The sequence below is a fragment of the Muntiacus reevesi genome, chromosome 4 (genome assembly GCF_963930625.1).
Source record: "Muntiacus reevesi chromosome 4, mMunRee1.1, whole genome shotgun sequence".
In the NCBI taxonomy this organism is placed as follows: Eukaryota; Metazoa; Chordata; class Mammalia; order Artiodactyla; family Cervidae; genus Muntiacus; species Muntiacus reevesi.
In genome coordinates this window covers 101,337,568-101,358,208 of record NC_089252.1, presented here as the reverse complement: position 1 = coordinate 101,358,208, position 20,641 = coordinate 101,337,568, and the positions used below count along the sequence as shown (strand labels likewise).

General features: G+C 48.8%; 1 protein-coding gene across 4 annotated transcripts in view; it reads left to right on the top strand.

The window, feature by feature from the left end:
- Positions 1-20,641, top strand: part of FLNB (filamin B) — a 136,730-nt gene that overhangs the window by 110,089 nt on the left and 6,000 nt on the right. For all 4 annotated transcript variants that reach the window (XM_065933406.1, XM_065933405.1, XM_065933404.1 and 1 more), the window contains 12 exons: positions 387-527; positions 3,385-3,513; positions 4,251-4,424; positions 5,158-5,316; positions 5,611-5,814; positions 6,740-6,892; positions 6,995-7,117; positions 9,762-10,028; positions 10,626-10,763; positions 12,112-12,227; positions 15,482-15,614; positions 18,219-18,395. In XM_065933406.1, the coding sequence (XP_065789478.1) occupies positions 387-527; positions 3,385-3,513; positions 4,251-4,424; positions 5,158-5,316; positions 5,611-5,814; positions 6,740-6,892; positions 6,995-7,117; positions 9,762-10,028; positions 10,626-10,763; positions 12,112-12,227; positions 15,482-15,614; positions 18,219-18,395 (1,914 nt within the window). The remainder of the gene's footprint in view (positions 1-386; positions 528-3,384; positions 3,514-4,250; positions 4,425-5,157; positions 5,317-5,610; positions 5,815-6,739; positions 6,893-6,994; positions 7,118-9,761; positions 10,029-10,625; positions 10,764-12,111; positions 12,228-15,481; positions 15,615-18,218; positions 18,396-20,641) is intronic.

The window sequence follows — 20,641 nt, the reverse complement described above, 5'->3', positions numbered from 1 at the left end:
CTTCCAGATGTGACAGTGTCCCCGAGGTCTGTGTGTAAGAGTTACTTCTCCTTGCCTTCTTTCAATGCCTGCTTCTGTCTGACTTGATGCTTTACTGATCTGATTGGTCTCGTGGTCTTCTCAAGTCCTGTTTAAGCTTCTCATGGCTCTCAGTTCAAAAGACCCTTTGCTTGTGGGTTGCCTGCTGCGTTTTGTGGAAACACAAGAGAACAGAATGAAGGCAGGTATGTCTCTGCTTCCTGTTAGGGAGCTTGGTGTTTTACGCAGCAGTGAGTGTTCTTGGGTCTGAGAGCCTTTGCTGTGAAGGTCGCCTGCACCTCTGTGCTCGGCTCCTGGCGGGACAGTCTTTGGTGGGGTCACTGTCCTGTCTGCATGTGTTCCAACAGGAGAGGTTCACATGCCGTCCGGGAAGACAGCCACGCCCGAGATCGTGGACAACAAGGATGGCACGGTAACAGTCAGATACGCCCCCACGGAGGTCGGCCTCCATGAGATGCACATCAAGTACATGGGGAGCCACATTCCTGGTGAGTCGGCTTCCGCGCCTCTGCCGCCCGGCCCCGCAGGTCTCCAGGAGGCAGGGAGCAAAACCCTGGGAGGCTGTCGTCAGTCAGATGCCGTGCGGTTCTTGGTGGCAGATTTGGGGATGTAGTGTGGGCCTCCCTGCAGAACCAAGCAGCCTGTGACTCCAGCAGATCTGGCTAATTTCCAGCAGGGACGGTGCAGCCGAGTGGCCCGGGTCACAGTGCAGGCCCTTCGGTCTGGGATTGTTTGTCTTCGTCACTGTGCCTAGCATGGCCAAGGGGTGAAGCAGGGAGAAAAAATGTGAGACTTGTCGAGGGACTTTCCAGCCTGGCCTGCAGAGCCCGAAGCAGCATCAGGGTTTGGGACAGGAGAAGAGGTTGTGAGAAGAGGATATGTTGTTTTATTGTCACTCTGCCCTTGACAAGGAAAGCCAGCTCAAATTTCACATCCATCCACTAGCACATGTGTGCTTGTGCTCAGCTGTGTCCGAATTTTTGTGACATGTTGAACTGTAACCCACCAGACTCCTCTGTCCATGAGGATTTTCCAAGCAAGAATACTGGAGTGGTTTGCCACGCCCTCCTCCAGGAGATCTTCCCAACCTGGGGATGGAACCTCCTGTGTCTCCTGCATTGCAGGCAGATCCTTTACCATTGAGCCACTGGGGAAGCCCAGCACAGGATTACTTTCTGAAGGTTTTCTTCCCACCCATGTCCCCTATCTACCCTCTCCTTGAACCTGACCATTACTGATTTTTTACGTTAGATTTTCTAAATAAGTTTTAAGACTCTTCGAGAGATGAGAATACAGATTTTTAATCCCTCTTTGTCTGTTTTGTAAACAGTAGTGTTCACTGCTCATTATTCTGACCTTACTCTTTTCATCTAACATTATAACCTGGAGAGCTTTGCGTGTCTGAATAGTAGAGTGTGTTCATGTGTCCCACCGTTCGGGTGAACATCACGTGTGCACCCGCTCAAGGACCCAATAGAGTTCTTTCCTGCCTTTTGCAACCACTAGTCCTGCTGCAGTGAATAGCTTTTCACATCCATCCTCTCATACCTACAGGGTGTATCAGAGATTTGGTTCTCAGGGGAGCATTCGCAGGATGCAGGCACAGCCATCTGTCTGACAGGTCTCAGCAAAGCACCCTTCACCCAGGCTCTTCCTGTTCGCACATCCACCCACCATGTCACAGAGCACGTGCTTTTCCACCAATTTGCCAGTGGAATATGTCGTCAAATTTCTAGATCCTCACCGAATGGATAGTTAGAAAACAGTATTCCTTTGTTTGCATTTCTCTTATGAGTGAGCTTGAGCAACTTTCTATACCACTAAGTATTATATCTGTTTCTTTTTTTTGAACTAGACATTTGTATCCTTGGCTCAATTTTTCTGTTCAATTATTGACCTTTGTCGTATCAGTTTCTGAGGGCAATTTAAATATTGGGGAGATTAGCCCTTTGTGTTAGGAGTTGCAAATATTTCTCCCAGTTTGATGTTTGATTTAGTTTATGTGTAAGGATAATATTTGTTCAAAGGAACAGGGTATTTATCTGCTTCTATTTAAATATTCTAAAGATGCATATACAGAAAAAGTAAAAAAATGTCTTCCTACCATGTTCCTTCTACTTCCACAACTGTCTCTCTATACTGACAAATAAACATGCAATTTTGTTCTATTTTGGACTGGGATAATGGTATTGATATTACATAAGGGTCTATTATAATGGGTATATATTACTATATGGACTGTAGCCTGCCAGGCTCCTCTGTCCATGAGATTCTCCAGGCAAGAATACTAGAGTGGATTGCCATGCCCTCCTCCAGGGGAGCTTCCTGCCTCAGGAATCAAATCCAAATCTCTTATGACTCCTGCATTGGCAGACAGGTTCTTTACCACTAGTGCCATATTACTATATAGGGTATTATTATATAGATATTATAGTGAGTATTAATATTATATAGGGTAATAATATTATATTTGGTATTACTATAATGAGATATTGATATTAATATAGCAATTATCCTTTTTATTTTTGTCTTCTACTTTTACCAAGTATTTAATTAATCATAATTAACCAAAGCATGAAAGAATAAAAATTTCCCATTTAAAAGTCTTTCCTTCTCCAGCATACCAAAAAAATGACACACGTTTTAGGAAGAATTGTAAAATTTTAATTTTTTCCCTTTTGCTAGTTCTCTACCTTGATCCAGTTAATATTAAAATACTCAAAAAAACCCAGTCATCTTTCAATGTGGTGAATAAGTATTTTCATTGCAAATGAAGTATGTCTTATAAATGATTAAACAGTAGTAAAAACACCTTTTTCTCTTTCTAATGTAACACATACGGATAATCTCTTGAGTTAGTACACATAGATCTCCCTCATTATTTTTAATGACCTACAAGTCCAGTGTTTATTTAACCAACCCCCAATCATTGAACTGTGGCGACTTTTCCTAATTTGCATCTGACCACTCTGAAAATGGAAGTACTTGTTCAGGGTTGGGGTTGGAGTAGTTGGGCCAGAGGACCACAGTGAGATGGATTCCTGGGGCTGAGTGCACAAATTTTGAAAGCCAGAAGCAAATGTCCTTCCCAAAGGCCCTCCCAGTCACATTGCGTGTAGTGGGGGTCATTCCCACCCTGTGGAGCTGTTCCCTCCAGCTCCGGACTGTTTGTCTCCTGTGATCACTGAAGGGCCCATAGTGAGTAGCCCCTCCTTGGGTGTCCTAGGATGGTGAGCCCCGCAGTCTCCTCTTGCTTCTGCTCTGCCCAGGACACGCCCACCCCTGCTGTTAGCTGAATCATCCCTCCATGAGTCCCAACCTTGTGTGTGTTCTTTGCAAACCCAGAGAGCCCGCTGCAGTTCTACGTGAACTACCCCAACAGTGGGAGCGTGTCTGCATACGGCCCGGGCCTGGTGTACGGAGTGGCCAACAAAACCGCCACCTTCACCATCGTCACCGAGGACGCAGGAGAAGGTACTGTAGTTCTCGGTTATCTGCTTTCATTTGGAGAGTTTAGGGAATGCAGTTCCATGGAAGCCTTTAAAAATGAGGCTCCTGAATGATAGAATCTATCTTATCTTTTCTCTCATATGAATCTCTTATTAGAGCTCCTCTGTCTTTTACCCAAAACAGAAATTTTAAAGTCCTTTGTGTTCTGATTAAAGTCACAGTCATACTATGAAGTGTCTGTGACTTGTCTGAAATCTAAGTGTCTTTTGGTACGTAACATTTTTCTTTTTTTTTTTGTACCTATACATGTATCCCCAGGGCCACATGAATGATTTAGCAGATTATTCTAGATAAAGCTCTATGCCCGTGCCCATTGTCATCACAGACATTTCTAATGTGTGGTTTTAATGGGATCTTCTTGGTGGCATCCAGCCCCAATCAGCAGCGATGTTTCTGTGTGTGACACTCTCTCCCGTATGTGTGCTTGGCTAGTGGGGTTCCGTCCCTTCCTCGTCCCACACATCTGGAAGAATAGAACCTGAGGGTCACTTGCAGGAAGAATTCCGAGGGTGGAGTGTCCTCCCCATGGCACTTTCACTGTGTCAATCACTTTATTCTGACCTACCCGCCTTGCCTGTGGCTCCCACGGCTTGTGTTGGTCTGTCCGTCCTAGCATCAGGGCTGTCCCGGAGGAGTGCTGATCCCCTTTGAAACAAAGAAACCCTCTCGCTGATGGTCTCCCCCTCTCCTCCCATTCACAGGTGGCCTGGACTTGGCTATCGAGGGACCCTCAAAGGCCGAAATCAGCTGTATTGACAACAAAGATGGGACGTGCACGGTGACCTACCTGCCCACCTTGCCGGGTGACTACAGCATTCTGGTCAAGTACAATGACAAACACATCCCTGGCAGCCCCTTCACAGCCAAGATCACAGGTAGAGTCGCCGGGCTTCCTGCTCCAATAAGGACCTCTCCCCTCAGACCCAGAGCAGCAGGCTAGGCATCTGTCTGAGATTAAGTCTCACAGCAACTCCTTGGGAACAAACTAGGGGTGCAAGGCCAACACTGGATGGACCAAATTCCTCCTTTAGCTGGCAATCCCGGGAAAAGCAAGCAACCATTTTTCAGGCACTTATTTGTGCCAGTCTGACTTCAGGGTCCAAAAAAGAAGCCCTCAAAGAGAGGCATTCAAATAATATGTACTGCATGAGTGAATGAGCTCAAAGATGCTGATCAACATTACTCTTAGATAGATTTTTGTCTCCCTTTTAATGATGGGGAAACTGAGGGTCGGAGAGACAGTGACTTAGCTAGGTTCATGGGTATTCTGGGATTCAGGTGGAGACTATCTGACTCAGAGCTCTGCTCCTGACTCCCACTGTGCTCTGTGTTCAAATCCTGCTCTCAATGGGATATAAACATTGTCTGTGTGGACCCAGGTCTCTAGTTCCTGCCAGCTACTAGTCATCCCTGTAACCAGGCATAAGTAGCAATCATTCTTTCTTGGTTAGGTCTACTCCTTGTCCAGGGTACTTTTTTCTTTTTTTTCACTTAACTTTGCTTAACTAATTCATGCCTGTCCACCTGTAAATGGTGTGTGATGTGAGGACTCTGGAGAGTCAGGGTGACCATGTGTAACCGAGCTATGTTGGGGGTGGTGTTTCCCAGACGACAACAGACGGTGCTCTCAGGTGAAGCTGGGCTCAGCCGCCGACTTCTTGCTCGACATCAGCGAGACTGACCTCAGCACCTTGACTGCCAGCATCCAGGCCCCATCCGGTCGTGACGAGCCTTGTCTCCTGAAGAGGCTGCCCAACAACCACATTGGTGAGCCCAGGCTGCCATCTTGAGTGGGAGATGGGGATTCCCACCATGTCGGGGATCCCAGTCCTTGCGTGGGAGATTGGTAGCATCCTGGAATATGATGTGATAAACCCGCTGGGTCACGTGCATGGTCAGAATCCAAGCACTTCCACCTTGTGATGGTGACAACCCTCTTGGACATTGCTAGAAAGTCAAGAAAGAAGTCCTATTTCCATTCTTTCAAGCTTGTCTCCCTCTGCTTCCTCCCCTTTACATCACTCTCCCACCTTACAAACCCCAATCTGTGCTCCGGTCCAGGCATCTCCTTCATCCCCCGGGAGGTGGGTGAACATCTGGTCAGCATCAAGAAGAACGGCAACCATGTGGCCAACAGCCCCGTGTCCATCATGGTGGTCCAGTCGGAGATCGGGGATGCCCGCAGAGCCAAAGTCTATGGCCGTGGCCTGTCAGAAGGCCGGACTTTCGAGATGTCTGACTTCATTGTGGACACAAGAGATGCAGGTGTGTGTGGGAGTGGACCCAAGGGAAGAGGCCCAGTCGTTTGGAACGGGCTTCTTTTTGCTCAGATTGATTTGCCTTTTTATCCCGCCAGCTTTCTTTTCTTTCTGAGCATCCTCAAGCTGTCGATCTTTAGATGTGGTTATCACTCCAACCCAGGGTTAGCCGTGAGCTGTTTCATTATCGATACTCCCACCATTGTTCTCAGCTTCCCAGGGTCTCCTTGCCTCATCCTAAGCTAAAAATGTTGGGCCAGCTGGCCAAGGTCATGTTTAGCTGAGCAGGACTTTCAAGGAAATGAGGAATTTCTTCCTGTTTGCTCTTGGATGGTCTGGATTAGCTTGGCACACTCCAAGCTACTCCACCTTCCAGAGTCATGATCTTCTGCCTTCATGAGTGACGGTCTGCTTCACTGACTTCTGAACAAAGTCACGTTCCCCAGGGAAGGAGCTGGAGAATTTCTGGTCCTGATAGGCTGATGTTCTCTGTTGATTCCTTAAGTTCTTAAAGGTTTAGATCTGCTGTCTTAGCGGTTCCCTGGCAGGACAGCCAAGGCATCTAGGAGCAGTTGGAAATGTCAGATTCTCAGGCCTGCAGCTGGTAATAAACCTCCAGGCAGTGCATGCCTTTCTTGGAGGCAGGTGGGGAATGTATCTTCCCCAGCGGGTTCTACAGGACAGGTGGTCGGTGGGATGTTAGTAGATAGCCTTGAGAAAAAAGTATGGTCAAGGCCATATTCAGCCAGGTTATTTATTTCACTGCAGGAACCTGTAATTGACTCTTCTGCCCAGAGCTGTCCAACAGGGCCACTGTTACTGTCTTTTCTGCTGTCTGGAGCATTTGCTGGGGTGGAGGTCCTTTCTGCATTCATCAAGCTCCCCTTCGTGATGAGTTGCTGTCATAGTGGCCCTGGGCAACTGTGTTGCAGGTTACGGAGGCATCTCCTTGGCGGTGGAAGGCCCTAGCAAGGTGGACATCCAGACCGAGGACCTGGAGGACGGCACCTGCAAGGTCTCCTACTTCCCCACCGTGCCTGGCGTTTACATCGTCTCCACCAAGTTTGCTGATGAGCACGTCCCTGGTATGTGTGGTCCCCTCTGCTCTCTGCATCCCGTGCTTGGTTTTCTGTAAACACTGTGTGTGGGCCCTGGGCTGCTCTCAAGGGCCCTCTCGGTTTTTGCAGGAAGCCCGTTCACTGTGAAAATCAGCGGGGAGGGAAGAGTCAAGGAGAGCATCACCCGTACCAGCCGAGCCCCGTCTGTGGCCACTGTCGGCAGCATCTGTGACCTGAACCTGAAAATCCCAGGTGAGCCTGAGGGGCTCGTGGGTCCAGGCAGTGGGCGCCACTGGAAGTCTGGGCTTGGCCCAGAAGGTACTGTCCGTGTTTGCTATGGGGGACTACTTTTTGAAAGTGGAAGTGAAGTTGCTTAGTTGTGTCTGACTCTTTGTGACCCCATGGACTGTAGCCTACCAGGCTCCTCCATCCATGGAATTCTTCAGGCAAGAATACTGGAGTGGGTTACCCTTTTCTACTTTTTGAATTTAATTTTATTTATTTACTTGTTTTCACAGAGGCCTGTCCATGAAAAGTAAATAGATTTACTTTTCCTTCTTCCAGGTGAAAATAACTTTATCACATCCCTTGGGGGAAAAATAGATAAGTTTTGAGAATTCACTGTCTATCGACAGGACTAGCAGTGAGACAAGTGACCCTACTGATTTTCATATTTGCAAAGAGGTGTCAGCCCAGTGACATCCTTCTGATTCCCATTTGTCCCTTTCATTCCTAAAATTGGAATGAGGGCTGGGATGCAAGGCTGGGTGGGTGGGTGGGCCACAGCTAGCCCTTTGCCCAAATTAGCCAGTCAGCAGCCTTAGTCCGTCTGAAATGTGGCCCAGTTTCTTTCTATTAAGCAGTGACTATGTAAGTCACTTGAGGCTCCTCTGGCATGTGCTATGTGGAGTTGTAGATTTTATGGAGACAGAAAATCTAAACAGTCTTCAGATGAAGCTCACGTTGTGATGAACTTCTGGCTTCTAGATAAAACTCCACAGTGTGTCCCGTCTTTCCTAACTTGTCCCATGTCCATTTGCTCTGCCTTCACAGCAATACTTGATGGTTTCTTCCTTTCTGGATGTCGGTAAAAACCTCATTACTGTAGTGTCCAGACTAAGAGTCCTTAAAAGAGAGATGCATGGATTATGATCATAAAAATTCATGTGCCAGACTTCCCTAGTAGTCCACTGGTTAAGACTCTAAACTTCCACTGCAGAGAGGGTGCGATGGTTCAATCCCTGGTTGAGGAATAAAATACTGGTAATAAACCTCACTATGTGGTCAAAAAAAAGAAAAAAAGTTCATGTGTTCACAACCGGGGGAAGTAAGTGTCACCTGGTATCCCACCATTCATGGAGATGTGATTCATGTTTGAGGTCCAGAGTTGGACCTTGGGTGCCTCCAACCTCCTAGACAGACAGGCTACATCTCTGGTCACACTGATGCACTTCTTGCTCACTATATTGTGGGCATCTTTCCACACTAAAATACACTTCCGCATCATCTTTGATTGGCTGCCTAACAGTCCGTCTCACCTCTAGGTACATGCATCATCATTTCAGGTACTCTCATCTCCATCCTTGACTTCTTTAGTCAGTGCCCTGTGACATCTCTCATCACAGTGAACTGATGCCCAGGAATGGGATTGTGGGACCCACACATTTCAGATGCTGCTATGCCTCAGCGGCCAGTCCTCCAGAAAACAAATTGGTGTTTCTCCATTTCCCCACCGGTACTGAGTAGCGATTTCTCACATTGATCAGTCTGATGGAAAGAAAGTTTGTAGTTCCATTTCTCCAGTCACTCGGCAGATGAACTGTGTTTTCATTTCTTCACTTTCCTTATTTGGGGAATTACATTTCCTGTTGCCTTTGCCTGTCTGTGTCTTCTCTTTGTGTGATGAGGACGGTTACCCTTTCTCTCAAGTCTCGTCTGACTCTTGACTCCTTCCTCTTTTCAGTGCTCCCTGATGACTGGTGAAGATTCACCTTCCCCCTCCTTACCTAAAGCATCCCCTCTCGTCAGCTAGAAGGGAGCAGAGGTCCTGCAGACCCAGGCCGTGTGGGCTGGCCTCCCCTCAACCTCCTTCCTGCCTCCTCAGGGCTCAGAGTCATGAGCTGCTACCCGGAGTGCGTAGGGCTGGAGGGTGCGGTTTCCTGCTGCCCTCGGTGATGGCATTACTTGGTCACCTGGCTTGCGGCGCGCCTGTCTCCACCACGTCACGCAAGCACAGTCGCCGGCATGGCCGAGCCCACATCGTGTGGAACAGACACGGTCTGCTTCCTAGCGCTGGGGACCCAAGGCGCTGTGTTTCTGGAAGCACGACTTCCAGTCTTCAGTTTGCTCAAAGCTTCGCTCACGTGTGGTTTTTCCCTTTGCCACTGGGACTGACCCAAGTTCACTTTCTCCTCTAAATGCATTTAGATTTGTAACCTAGAAGAAATGCCAGTGCTTTTTGACAGTGCTTTTTCTGTTTGTACCTATAGAAAAGAGCCCCTGTAAGCATGCCGATAGCCCCATGTCACATTGACTTAGAAACATCTGAGCCATCCTCGTTGTTATTTACACGCTGTGACTATCAGCTCAGGCTCTGGTTTGAAAGCTCTGTGTGGAATTAACTCAGCTCCAGCCAGGAGGGCTGTGCAAGCGCTTGTCAGTGCCCCCAGAACGTTCTCTGCACTGGGTGGCCGGAAGGGCCATGCTGTCTCCATGCTGACAAGCACCCAGGGGTCTGATGCAGACAGGAGGGCAGGCGTCCAGCCTGGATGAGAGGAGGTCTGAGCACCCCACCCCTGGGCTGCGCTCACTTTGCCTTCTGCTGCTTGCCCTGCAGTCCTGTCCCACCTCGGGCCCTCACCCTGACCCTCCTCTGTTTCTGCCTGCCCCCTTTCAGAAATCGACAGCAGTGACATGTCGGCCCACGTCACCAGCCCCTCTGGCCGCGTGACCGAGGCGGAGATTGTGCCGGTGGGGAAGAACTCGCACTGCGTCCGGTTCGTGCCCCAGGAGATGGGCGTGCACACCGTCAGCGTCAAGTACCGCGGCCAGCACGTCCCCGGCAGCCCCTTCCAGTTCACTGTGGGGCCGCTGGGCGAGGGCGGCGCCCACAAGGTCCGGGCAGGCGGCCCTGGCCTGGAGCGGGGAGAAGCCGGAGTTCCGGGTGAGCGTTCTGGGCGGCTTTCTTTTTCTTTGAGGAGACCGAACTCAGCCCGGTGGCGTGAGCACCCTGCACCCTTCGCCCTGTTCTGAAAGGAAGACTTTGTATGTGTGATTCTGACTGGTGGTATGAAGGGGCTTTCTTTAAAACAAGGCTTCCGTGGCTAAAGACATTTGGGAGTTGCTTGCTAACCCAAAACTAAACAAGTGTCTCCCTGAGGGACTTCTTGGAGTCTGTAATTTAAGGGTGAGTGTTGTGAGTGTCTCAGGGTCATAAAACTGTTTCCAGAGCATCTTGCAGGTATGGAACATGCTGGAATTCTTTAAAACGGATGGCAGTGGTCTTTTGCAGTGGTGGTTGCTGGGTGGGAAAATCTGTGGAAACCAAATTGCACAATCTCATCTTGTTCTGGCTTGGTTTGCATGTATTCAGAAGATGCTCTGATGCCATGAACTTTGTGTAGTCATGGATGGTACTTAGCACACATCTGCAGTGCCCTTGCTTGGGCTCTGCTTGGGATTAGAGAAAGAGGAAAGCGCTGGGAACAAACGAAACCCAGCACCAGGGCTCAGTCACTGACCAGATGTTTCTCTGTCTCAGCGGAGTTCAGCATCTGGACCCGGGAGGCAGGCGCCGGGGGCCTCTCCATTGCTGTGGAGGGCCCCAGTAAGGCTGAGATTACATTTGATGACCATAAAAACGGATCTTGTGGTGTGTCTTATATTGCCCAGGAACCTGGTAGGTACTCAGGGGCCAATGGAGGACATTGTCCTTGTTTGGGGATGGTTGGTTGTGAGGAATAGAAACTCACCAGGCTAGCACCAGTAGAAGAGGAGCTTTTCTGTATGGGCACATGGGAATGTCTCCTAGAAATCCCGTTGTGGTGTATCCCGCCAGGCCTTGAAGGGGCAGGAAATCTTGTTCTCCTTGTCTCTTGGCCTCTCTTGGCCTCACACTGTGTACTCTTGTTCAGCTGGTTCATTGTCCCCACTGAGCAGCCTCTCTTGACCCGCCCTCGACCAGAGGCTGGTGTGTCTGCCCCGGAAGAGGGGCCTCAGCATCTGAGCTCCCTTGACCAGGGGTCTCAACCTTTCCTGTGCCATGGATCCTTTTGGCATCTGGTGAAGCCCCTGGGGACCATCTCGGGAAATATCTTTAAACACATGAAATAAATTACTTTGGATCATAAAAGAAATCAATTAAAGTACTGTTTTCAAAATCTTTTTAAAGGAACAGATAAGTAACGTAGCAACGTATACAGGTTTTCATGAATACGTTAAATCATATGACTTTGTGATGGTCTGTTAACTCCCGTCGTTTCTAAGTGGTAAGAAGTGTAACTGCTGTGTCAGGATACATATACAACTGAAAAGTGATTGTTTTTTGGTGACAAAAATCGCAATTCTTAATGCACTGTGGGTTCTTGTCAGCATTTCTAGAGGAAGGCAATGCTAAATTACAGTTAGAGGTTAGTAGAAATAAAGATACAGTTTTCTCCCATTCAAGTCTGGTGGATCTGCTGAGTCCTGTGTAGTAGCCCTGTTGGGCCCAGGTTAAGGATCCCCGCCCTTCCTCCTTGACTGGATGCTCTTCTCTAGTCATCACTCTGCTTCTGCCCCTGTTCTCACAGCTTCTGTCCTACTCTTCATTGCTCAGGATCAATAATGGAATCCTAGTTACATGAGGCCCTTCTTATTCTTAAGTATATCATTTTTGATACAACGCTTGGTCATAAGCCTCTCCTTTGGAAAGAAATTGGGCATACACGCAAATGTTGATGTGTGTATGGATTCACATATACACAGGCAAAGCACAAAAGACACACACAGTGCTTTAGTCTTTGAAATTGCTAAACACAATATCTAAGATGGGAAAAAAAAAAAAGAATATGTGCCCTCATTCAGCTAAGAAAATTGCATTGACCTGGTGTGAGCTGGGTGACCCTCTCTGAACCAGTCAGTCACAGCTATGGGCGGGGGCGTGCTGTGGGCAGTGAGGGGATCTCTCTTCTTCCCAGAACCAGGCAGCTGCTCTGGGGCTGCGCTCCCGGAACCTCTGACATGGTGGGACTCTCCTCTCCCCACAGGTAACTACGAGGTGTCCATCAAGTTCAATGACGAGCACATTCCCGAAAGTCCCTACCTGGTACCAGTGATCGCACCCTCGGACGATGCCCGCCGCCTCACTGTTCTGAGCCTTCAGGTGAGACGCAAGGAAACATCCATCTCCTTGGCCACAGCCTGACCAGTGAGGCCCTGGACTCCCACGGCCCCTTCAATCTCTGACTCTGTGCCAGGGGCCCCGGCGCATTTTGACCACAGATGCCGCCAGTCGTAGGGGAGCTTTCCCGGGGCAGAGTCACATTTAGGACAGGAGACTGTTAGGGCAAGCAAAAAGCAGCCACAGTCAACAAAACTCCTTAGCATTTGGGAATGAGTTTGTTTTCTAAATATTTATCCAACAGAGACAAAGAAGGCCTGTTAATCATTGGTTAAGGGATAAGGAGGGCTTTTAAAACAAAACAAACACAAAACTAACAGTTCTGTGATGTTCAGCTCGCTATTATTGGCTTCCTTTTCCTTGAGAAAGTCAATTGTGATTTATTTTATGAGGCTGATTTATTTATAAGTGTGTGCAAGCCACTGTGTTAAGAATTGTACCGGTGTTACTTCCCAGTCCTTGCAACAGCCTGGTGAATAGGTTTTTCTTGACCCTCCTTTTAAAGATAGAAAAACTGAGGTGCAGAGAAGATACAGCTCCTAGGAACCAGCTAGAGTAAGGCTCCAGAACTTTGCTCTTAATAGCCGCCACATTAATGCCAGTCCTGGCATTGTGGCAGGTGGTTATGTAGCCCGACCTAATAGAATGGCAGGAAGTGCTGTTTCTCACCCTGGCTTAAAGAGGGCACGCCATTCAAGGTTGGATTAGAGTCTTCAGCAAACTAGGAACATTTGGGGATGCCTTTGGGTCTTAGGACACTGAAGACAACTAGCTGTCTGAGTCAGTTATAGCAATCTGGCTGTGAAATAACACCAGAATCCCAAAAGATGATTTCTGTTTAAAGGGATTTCTCTAGAACCATCAGCGGCCCCTGGGTCTTGAAAATAATGGATGGATGAACACTCATCCTTGTATCTCAGATTGATGATCGGTATCTTTGGACCTGGGTCCATGCACTTGGTTTATATTTGAGAGTTTGACTCTTCCCGAAGGGAAACTGGTACTGCTAGTTGTCCCAAACATTAGGGAACCCAAACAGAACCCCAACCAGAGTCACAGTCTACAGATTGAAGCGGCCTCTGGCGAGTACCAAGGGTGCTGACTGGTCATGGCAGTGCAGATGTTTTTCTTGTGTTTCATTTAAAGGCTTCTTAACAGAAGTCGCTTCTGTGGCCAGCTTAACTAAAACCTACGGAGGGAGATAAACCCAGCATTTGTTGAGGGGCTCAGAGCTGCCTTCATGCATCTCGAAGATTTCTTTTGGATCTTCCGAGGTGTTTATCTCCCTCTTGAGGATTTAGTGGCAAGCAGATTCAGGTAACGTAAATGCTTCCATCCAAAAGGAGCTGATGTGGAGTAGTCACCTCCAAGAGACTTCTGTCAAATCTTCTTATGACAGCTTGGTCATGAAATATTGAAATAAGTGTTCAGCAGACTGGTGTGTCCGTTAAGCTTTTGTAACCAGCTGCAAAAACAGGAGGGACTTGTGTGTCAAGTTGGTCCCCTGTTCTCCCCTTGTTACTTGATGCCAAGGGATATGTAAAGTATTTTCTGGAGGTTTACTAGCAGGCTACACAGCAACATCTGGGGCTGGTTAGGAAAGACAGGCTTGTTTTTGTCTTGCGTTTGAGACTTTTTAGAAAATTGGAGTCGGCTGGCATTCTGGATGGGGGTGGTCTGGTGATCAAAGACTGTAATTTTGGGCTCAGTCCTCCCTTGTCTGTAACCTCTAGGGCGGCTTGGTCTAGTAGAATGTTCTGCAACAGTGGGAATGTCCCATATCTCCAGGGGCAGCCATGAGCCACTTGCAGCTCTTGGGCACTTGAAATGTGGCTAGTGTAACTGAGAGACTGAATTTTACAGTTGAAGTGATTTCAGTTTACATATATATATTTATATATATATTTCAGTTTATATATATATATTTCAGTTTATATATATATTTCAGTTTATATTTATATATATAAAACCACATGTGACTAGTGACTATTAAACTAGATGGCACTGCTTTAGCACCTTGCCAAAATGTAATCCTTGGACCAGCAGCTTCAGCATTGCATGGGGACTTACTAGAAACCTGGGATCCCAGGCTCCAGCCCAGACCTACCGAATCAGAATCTGCATTTTCACAAGACCCTCGGGTGCCTCAGTGGCACATTGAGTGTGAGCCATGCTGCTTGAGAGTTATCATCTGAGTAGCCGTCTGACCAAATTTACATCAAAACGGCTGCCTTGTAAAGTTTTGCTTCAGGACTGGAGAGTCTTGAAATATCTCAAGCATCTGAACTTCTAATCCCTTTTTCCCAGCGGAGGATACAGTTTCCAGGAGAAACCATGGAGAGTAAAACTCATCCAGAAAGAGCAAAAGCTAAACTTCTCCCATGTTTTCTTGGGGGGGCTGTGGGGGGACACTGAAAACTTCTAAAGGTGTGTTAATATATGAGGAGAAGCTGACATTTCTGTTTTAAAACTATCCGATATATGGGCCAGGCCCTATGCTGAGTGCCTTGAACGCACAACTTCGTTTAATCCTTGCACCAGCTCTCTGAGGTAGATTTTAGTTATCATGCCCATTTTTACAGATGAGGAAACTATGGCTCGGAGAGGTTCAGCAGTAGTTACAAACCTAGGAAATGGCAGCAGCCTCAGGTCCTGTGATTTTTAACTACTGTGCAGTACTGCTTGAAAGATAAATCCTGGGTAGCCCTTTACAGAGTTATTCAAAGTTCTCTCCATCTCCACCCATGAGATTTAAAAAAACCTTGTTCATGTTACTGACTGCATGGTTTTATCAGCTTCTAGGTTACTCCTAAAACTGGGGTGGAGAATGGAAGGGTTTTTTTGTTCGTTCTTTTTTTTTTTTTTTTTTTTTGGTGGTTGCTGGGGGTGGATCTGAAAGATCCTGGGTTTTCTGGCCTGTATAGGTTTGTTTGGGATGCTGAAACTGTAATCCTGCTGACCAAGATGTCTGGAGTCTCCAAACCCAGGAACCATGTCTCAGTCAAGATGGTTTAGATACAAGACTGCAGATGTTTACCTCTGCTTTCTTATATTTGATGCTGGAAATGTGGAATTGCTCACCTGCTCTTTTATTGCCAGATATTATTATGTAATAAAACATGTTCTAGGCCTGTTTGCACGAGAACTGTCCCTCCAGGAATCCTGGGTCGGGGTGGTGTGAGCCGCGAAGCAAGAACGCCAAGGGCTGTAACGTGTCTCATGTGTTGACTTCTCAGGAATCGGGATTAAAAGTTAATCAGCCAGCCTCCTTTGCTATAAGGTTGAATGGGGCAAAAGGCAAGATTGATGCCAAGGTGCACAGCCCCTCTGGAGCCGTGGAGGAATGCCACGTGTCTGAACTGGAGCCAGGTAAGTGCTGGCGCCCTCACCCAGGAATGTTTCTGCAAGTGACTCCCCCCGATGGAGGAGTCTTCAGATTCCCTCTGCTACTGCCAGACGCTGTTTACAAGTGAGGTATAGACATTTGCTAGGGACAGGCTTTGAGATATAACACCCCTTCTATTTTTTTTTTTTAAACAAATATGTCTTTCTTTTCAGCTGCTTTTCAGATTCTTTCACATGACATTCATTGTGATGTTCTCATCTTTTAAGTAAATATCACAGATTTTTACTGTTGACCTTATGAAATGAATAAGTACACTTTGACCTCTGTTTACTCTGAAGGGAAGGTTGATTGATGTAAATGATAATCTGCAGGATTCCCTGGTGGTCTAGGGGTTAGGGCTCTGCGCTCTCACTGCTGAGGGCCTGGGTTCAGTCTTTGGTTGGGGAACTATAACCCTGCAAGCTTGGCTGCCAAAAGAAGAAAAAGAGAGAGAGAGATAATCTGAGTCCTCAGTAGGACTTAATAGCATGGGATTTTCTTGCTCGCCACCTTGGTGTGGATGGAACTGTGTGATGTCAATCAGCTTTAACAAGACCATTTTGCAGTGAACATATATAAAGTGTCAAGAGTTGACAGGAAGGTAAGACTGAGGAAGACATGACTCCTGCTTCTCAAGGAGGAACACAGACTGTAAGGAGTACCTAGAGAGAGTGAGCCAGAAAAATGCAGTGCCCCGGTGAGGACCCCTGCTGATCACCAGCAGCACAGGAGATTTGAGAATCTAATGGTAACGATGACCAGAGCAGGAGAGGAAGAGGGTTTCTGCCTTGATGAGGTCAGGAGGTCCTCTCAGAGGAGGTAACATTAAGTGTGGGCCCTGATGCCTGAGGACAGGCCCTGCGATCACTGCCCTTATTGAGTGTTTGCTGGGCGCCCTGGTCAGATCATGGTTTGGGTCTGACCACATTAGAAAGAATGCTTTGGTTCATCTGGAAGACATGGTCATGAACTGATGCTCCCAGCATGGTCCATGTGAGAAAACAGCGTTAATCAGCAGTGTTAGAAATGCAGAGGAAGGACTTGAGGCCAGAGTGCAGTTGGCCATAAGGAATGAAAGTGAATTCAGGAAGGTTACATGTAGCTTGGCGGTAGGTTAGAAAGACGATGATTCAGTTAGGAAAACTCAGGACAGTGACCATGGGTCGACGAGGGTTGGTCGATGCCTTATTACATAGCTTAATATTTTATTTTTTGAAAGGTTTTCCAGTGTCTGCAAGATATCCAAGAGGGACTGTTTAATAGATCTTTAAGCATTGGCCTCAGCCCCAGGCAGTATTTGAAGCCCTAGGTGTGTCTGAGACCACTAGCCTGCCCCAGTCAGGATGCTATTGGCGACAAATTACAGAACACCCATCTCAAACCAACTCACATAATAAAGGGGGTCCATTACACACATTAAAGGGATCTGTTCAGGATCTAAGATGGGTTTCAGTGACAATTCAGCCATTCAGCTACTTTCCCCATGGCCCCAAACATCTCTGCTCTTCTGATCTGTGGGCCTCATTTTGCAACAGCCTTCCTCTTGGTGGCAAGATAGCTGCAGCAGCACACAACACTAATCAAGGGAAACATCCTCTCCTCAAGATGCTTTCTCAGAAGATGCTCCTTTTGCAGGAGTCTTCAGCAAACCTCCCTTCCTATCTCACTGAACACACATGCTCCTTCCTGAGCCACTTTCTGTGGCTAAATGCTATGTGCTAATTGACTTGTGTTTGGGGGAAAGGGGGTTTCTCCCCTCACTCTTCCCCATTAGCTTGACTCAATCAAGGACCATGCCTGGGTGTGGGATCAATTTCCCTTGGAACACATTGGCTTTCTGAGAGGAGGAGTGGGTCCCAGCTGGGGACTGGTGGGGGATGGTGCCGTGCTGAAGGATATATGGGTGGCGGTTCTATGTGGGGAGAGTCCAGAAGACACTAGAAGAGGGTTTGGGTGGAACTTTGAGCAACAGAAGTTCTAAAGCGGGTGGAGGGCACGAGGAGCCAGGGAGCGGCTGAGACGGACTCGAGGAGAAGACTCTGCCTCCCAGCTGAGAGCCCTTCGGGAAAGAAGGAGGCTGTCGAGGGGTGCGTGACGGGAGGATATTCTAGGTGCCCATTTCAGCTAACGGATCCTCTTGCCAAGATCCTCTTGGTCACATGCTGTGACCCAAAGGCAGGGTGAGAAATCTGGCTATTGCCCTGTGGGGCAGCTGCTAGCTTGGAGCTTACTTAAGGAGCATTAATGTCTGATGAAACCATTTTTCCTCCCTTCAAGTGGCCAAGCAGAGAAACTTTGCCAGAAGTGAGCTTTTCATAAAAGAAGCATCCCTCTGAGGCTGAGGCCACAGGGGATTAAACACTGCATTCTAGACCTGGATGCATTTCCCGCAGGGCAGCCTAGGGACATGCCAATAGGCCCATCTGGTTTGGATCACCAACACTGGGTGCCAGGCTTGCGGTAGAACCGTGGTCTTATTAGTAACCTCAGGTGGGCCCTCCCAGGTTGGCCTCCTGTCCCCTGTCCCCACCCATCAGGGTTGTGTCCATGGGCCCCATTTTACTCTCTGCCTTTGCTCATTCTCCCAGACAAGTATGCTGTTCGCTTCATCCCCCATGAGAATGGTGTCCACACGATCGACGTCAAGTTCAACGGGAGCCACGTGGTTGGAAGTCCCTTCAAAGTGCGTGTCGGGGAGCCTGGACAAGCGGGGAACCCCGCCCTGGTGTCGGCCTATGGCGCAGGGCTCGAGGGGGGCTCCACAGGTAACACGCTGCCTCTACTTTTCATCTGCAACGAGCCGACCCCAGGGAAGAGCAGATGGGGCTCTGCAAGCCCCAGGAAGCCAGCTGCCCGCTCTCCCCAGGGAAACTGCAGTCACCTGTCTCCCTTTGCCAGGTCCTTTTAGGATCAGGACACTAATAGGCAATTCAACACACCATCCTTCATTTTGAGGATGCGCAGAGTTTGTGATGCATGTAACGGGCCTCCGGGGAGGTCCCCTACCTCCAACTCCCTTAGTGGTCCCTGGGCTCCTAGAAACATGTTGAATCCATAATAAGACCTGTCTCGGCCAGGCTCCTTCTTATTCTGATCCTAAGAGAGGAGGGGAAAATCCCAAAACAGTCAAATTCATCTTTAATCCTTGATACAAATAGGATGCGTTAGCTTGTAAAAAATATGGGCAGGGAGGAAATAAGTAAAGTTCCATCTTGCTTCTCCCCCCCTCCCTCCCTCTGGCCCCAGGAGGAAGGATGGCTAACACATCAAGGGAGGACCTTCAGATCGTCTCTCTGTTGGTCTTCAGTCTTAGCCACTTGGTTGCTTAGCTAGTCAGTTCATTGAAGAAGCGGACACGGAGTTTTGCTTTTATTAAATAGCTATGGTCTTAGTGCTGTTTGCGTTGTGGTACAACTTGCTGTTGTCACCTGACATCCTAAGGAACTTTCCACGTCAAGACCTACAGATCTGCCCACCTCATGGTGGCTGCAGTTAGTGTCCATGCCGTGAACACAGAGGTGGGCGTCAGCCGAGTCCAGTGCGTCACCATTATGCAAGGTGCCAGGGTGGGTTTCTTCGCAGGCGTGGATCCGCTGGGATGTGGCTGGTGTCTGGGTGTTACTTTGGGCTCCCTTAGGAAGGCAGCCCAGTTTCTTGAGTCCCTTGGGTATGCACATTCTGCTCTTAGTGTTCCCAGGGTGGGTAAGTGAGACAGAGCGGACCCCCTTCACCCATGGGCGAGGGGATAAGCAACTGTGGTTGCCTGGCAACCAGCCCTGAGGCGCAAGCATCCTAAGGGCCCTAGGGACCTGGCCGGGTGCAGGAGTGACTGACCAGCTGGCTAGCCAAACCAAGACTCTGGCCCAAAACAGTGGCCTCAGCAGTACTTCCCACCGGGTCTGTGTGAGGACTCCCCATCTCCCCAGGCCCATCCAGTCTTGACTCCACACCGAGCTCTGGGCCAGCAGCTTGCCCTTTGCAAGAGGCACAGGACTGCTTTGGCCTGGGACATGTCTGTTTCACAAATGAGCAACGTGGGGCTTAGAAAGGTTGAGCTGCTCCCCATCACTACTTAGCTTGGAAGGGCAGAACTGGAACCTGTCCAGGTTCACAGCCTCGAGGCCTGTTCCCTTACCCCCTTAGCTCTGCTGCTTTCCTAAGTGGCCGACTCGCCCCGAGGCAGCAGCTACACCCCTGGCCCGCTTTGTGGGGTGTCCTACACCAGGACCCCTGTTTTCCCAGCTGCCTTGAAAGGTCCCCAGGCAGCAGCAGTTGCAGGCATTTGGCCCCTGATGAGCCATCCACCCTTGAAGCCCAGGCGGGGTCCTCCTGGCACCTGGAGCCCCAGCAGGCCTCAGTCCAGGCCCCACAGCAGCCACTGCGGTCTCCTGCGTTGCCAGCAGCCACCTCATCCCCTGCTGGATCGTCCCTGCAGTGCTGGGGCCTCTGGTGCTTCCTCTTGGCTGTTCGCACACAGACCTTCTCAGGAGCTCGGGTTTCAGACTGTGCTTTGCAGGCCCTGGATGCTGCTGAGGGAGGGAGCTGGTCTTCCAGGGAGACTCCCAGCTGGGAGCAGGAGGTACAGAGCACGGCTGTCTCAAGCCCTGTGTAAACATTGCTCTTGTCAAGGGGAAGGCGTCTTGTTTTTATAGCCCTCCCGCTCCCAGGCCTTTCCCCAAATCTCCGTCCCCGGCTTACACAGCTGCAGTGTGTGTGGAATGAAAAGGTGTCTGTGTATGGCTGCCGCAGGGCCCGCATCCTGACCCTCGGCACAGAGCGGGCTTCCCTGTGTTTTTATGGGTGGGTTTGCTGTATCTCTTGGCTCAAGTTTTGAATGGTCCATTCTATAGGTTTCGAAGCACGGGAATGTGGAGAATTTGGGGTGGGACTCTTCTCTGCAGAGGGGCTGAGAAGGCCAGCAACTGCACCAGGGATTTCCAGGCTTCTCTTCTTGGAAGAGTCATTTTCTTGATGAAATGCTCCCGGAACCCCACTCTGCAGGAGGTGTCTG